The following is a 1,371-nucleotide window of genomic DNA, read 5'->3' as shown; positions in this document are numbered from 1 at the left end:
AGAGGACAAAAACTGGGGGGGTTCAGGGCTATTTTTGTGAAGTGGGGAAATCTGGGAGGGAGGAGGCTGCGAAATGCGAGGGGGAGGAGGACATGATGGGGGTGGCGCGTTGGGACCGAGGAGGAGGAAGGACATAAGCACAGCTGTGCAGCGAGTTGGGAGCACTGCTGTGGTGAGGCAGGCAGAGGAGTGTCCATGGAGGCAGAGACTGCGAGACTGACTGAAAATTCAAGAATCTTGAGAGCCTGGCATTTTTCTTTTGCATCCAGCTTTCTCAGACATAAATGTTCATCCAGGACAGCCCATAACGCTGTCCTTGGAAACTTTTCCTTTAACCAATCTGGATTTAATACATCTCTGCACTGTTTCTGGTTCTCTGCAGAGATATAGCAGCCAACCGGCGCGAGCTGGCCCACCTGCGCATCACCCACATCCTCAACGCCTCGCACAGCAAGTGGAGGGGGGGGCCCGAGTACTATGAGGGCACAGGCATCCGCTACCTGGGCATCGAGGCCCATGACTCGCCTTCCTTCGACATGAGCCCCTACTTTTATCCCGCAGCTGACTTCATCCACCAAGCGCTGAACGAAGGTCGGTGGTAAAGATTTCTTGGAGAGCAGTGGGGAGCGGGGGTGGGAAGAAGCTGCCCTGTGCAGGTGGGAACCTAGACTGACATCCTATCGCTAAGCATCCTAAAAGAAAGGTATTTCTAGCCTGCGATGGGGTCTCCTGCCCTGGACCCCCTCCTCCAGAGAGGGAACAGGCTAGATGAGAGCACCAGCCCCCCAGGTCACAGCCCCAGCCTGTGTCCCGAGCTGTGGCTGGTCCTGTTCAGTCTGTGTTGGGAGATCGCGATACACGGACACCCTTTGCCAGGAGAGGGACCTCAGTGCGTCACAGTGCGCTGAGACCACAGATCACAGTCATGAGCCGGGGCCCTGCCGCTCACCTCTGAGGCTGCAGCCCGGAGCACTTTTTAACTGGGGATATTTGGTCTGCTGTGACACAGCCCCTGTGTTTCACCCCCAGGAAGGATCCTTGTGCACTGTGCTGTTGGGGTGAGCAGGTCGGCCACCTTGGTCCTCGCCTACCTCATGATCCGCCACCACATGCCCCTTGTAGAAGCCATAAAGACGGTCAAGGACCACCGTGGTATCATCCCCAACCGGGGTTTCTTGCGCCAGCTGGTCGCCCTGGACAATGCCCTGAGGCTGAAGAGGAGTTCCTGAAGCAGGACGAGAGAGGGGTCGTGTGGTGGGAGCGTTGTGTGTGTGTGGAGTCCTCCCCGACCCCGCTGCCCGCTGAGCGGCAGAGATAGGGCTTTCCTCTCCGTGCGGACGCTTGGACGCTTATGGGTTACATGCAAACGCC

The 1,371-nt window shown here is 57.7% G+C and overlaps 1 protein-coding gene across 1 annotated transcript in view; it reads left to right on the top strand.

Annotated features, from left to right (window-relative positions):
* DUSP26 (dual specificity phosphatase 26 (putative)) overlaps positions 1-1,369 on the top strand; it is a 4,157-nt gene extending 2,788 nt beyond the window's left edge. Inside the window, 2 exon segments of the mRNA XM_010131987.1 lie at positions 383-591; positions 1,030-1,369. Of these exon segments, the coding sequence (XP_010130289.1) occupies positions 383-591; positions 1,030-1,229 (409 nt within the window). The 3' untranslated portion in view covers positions 1,230-1,369.
* The last annotated feature ends 2 nt before the right edge of the window (positions 1,370-1,371 follow it).

Source organism: Buceros rhinoceros, unplaced genomic scaffold, assembly GCF_000710305.1.
Source record: "Buceros rhinoceros silvestris isolate BGI_N320 unplaced genomic scaffold, ASM71030v1 scaffold10822, whole genome shotgun sequence".
Classification (NCBI taxonomy): domain Eukaryota; kingdom Metazoa; phylum Chordata; class Aves; order Bucerotiformes; family Bucerotidae; genus Buceros; species Buceros rhinoceros.
Note: the sequence above shows the minus strand (reverse complement) of the source record. Positions and strands in the feature narration are given on the sequence as shown.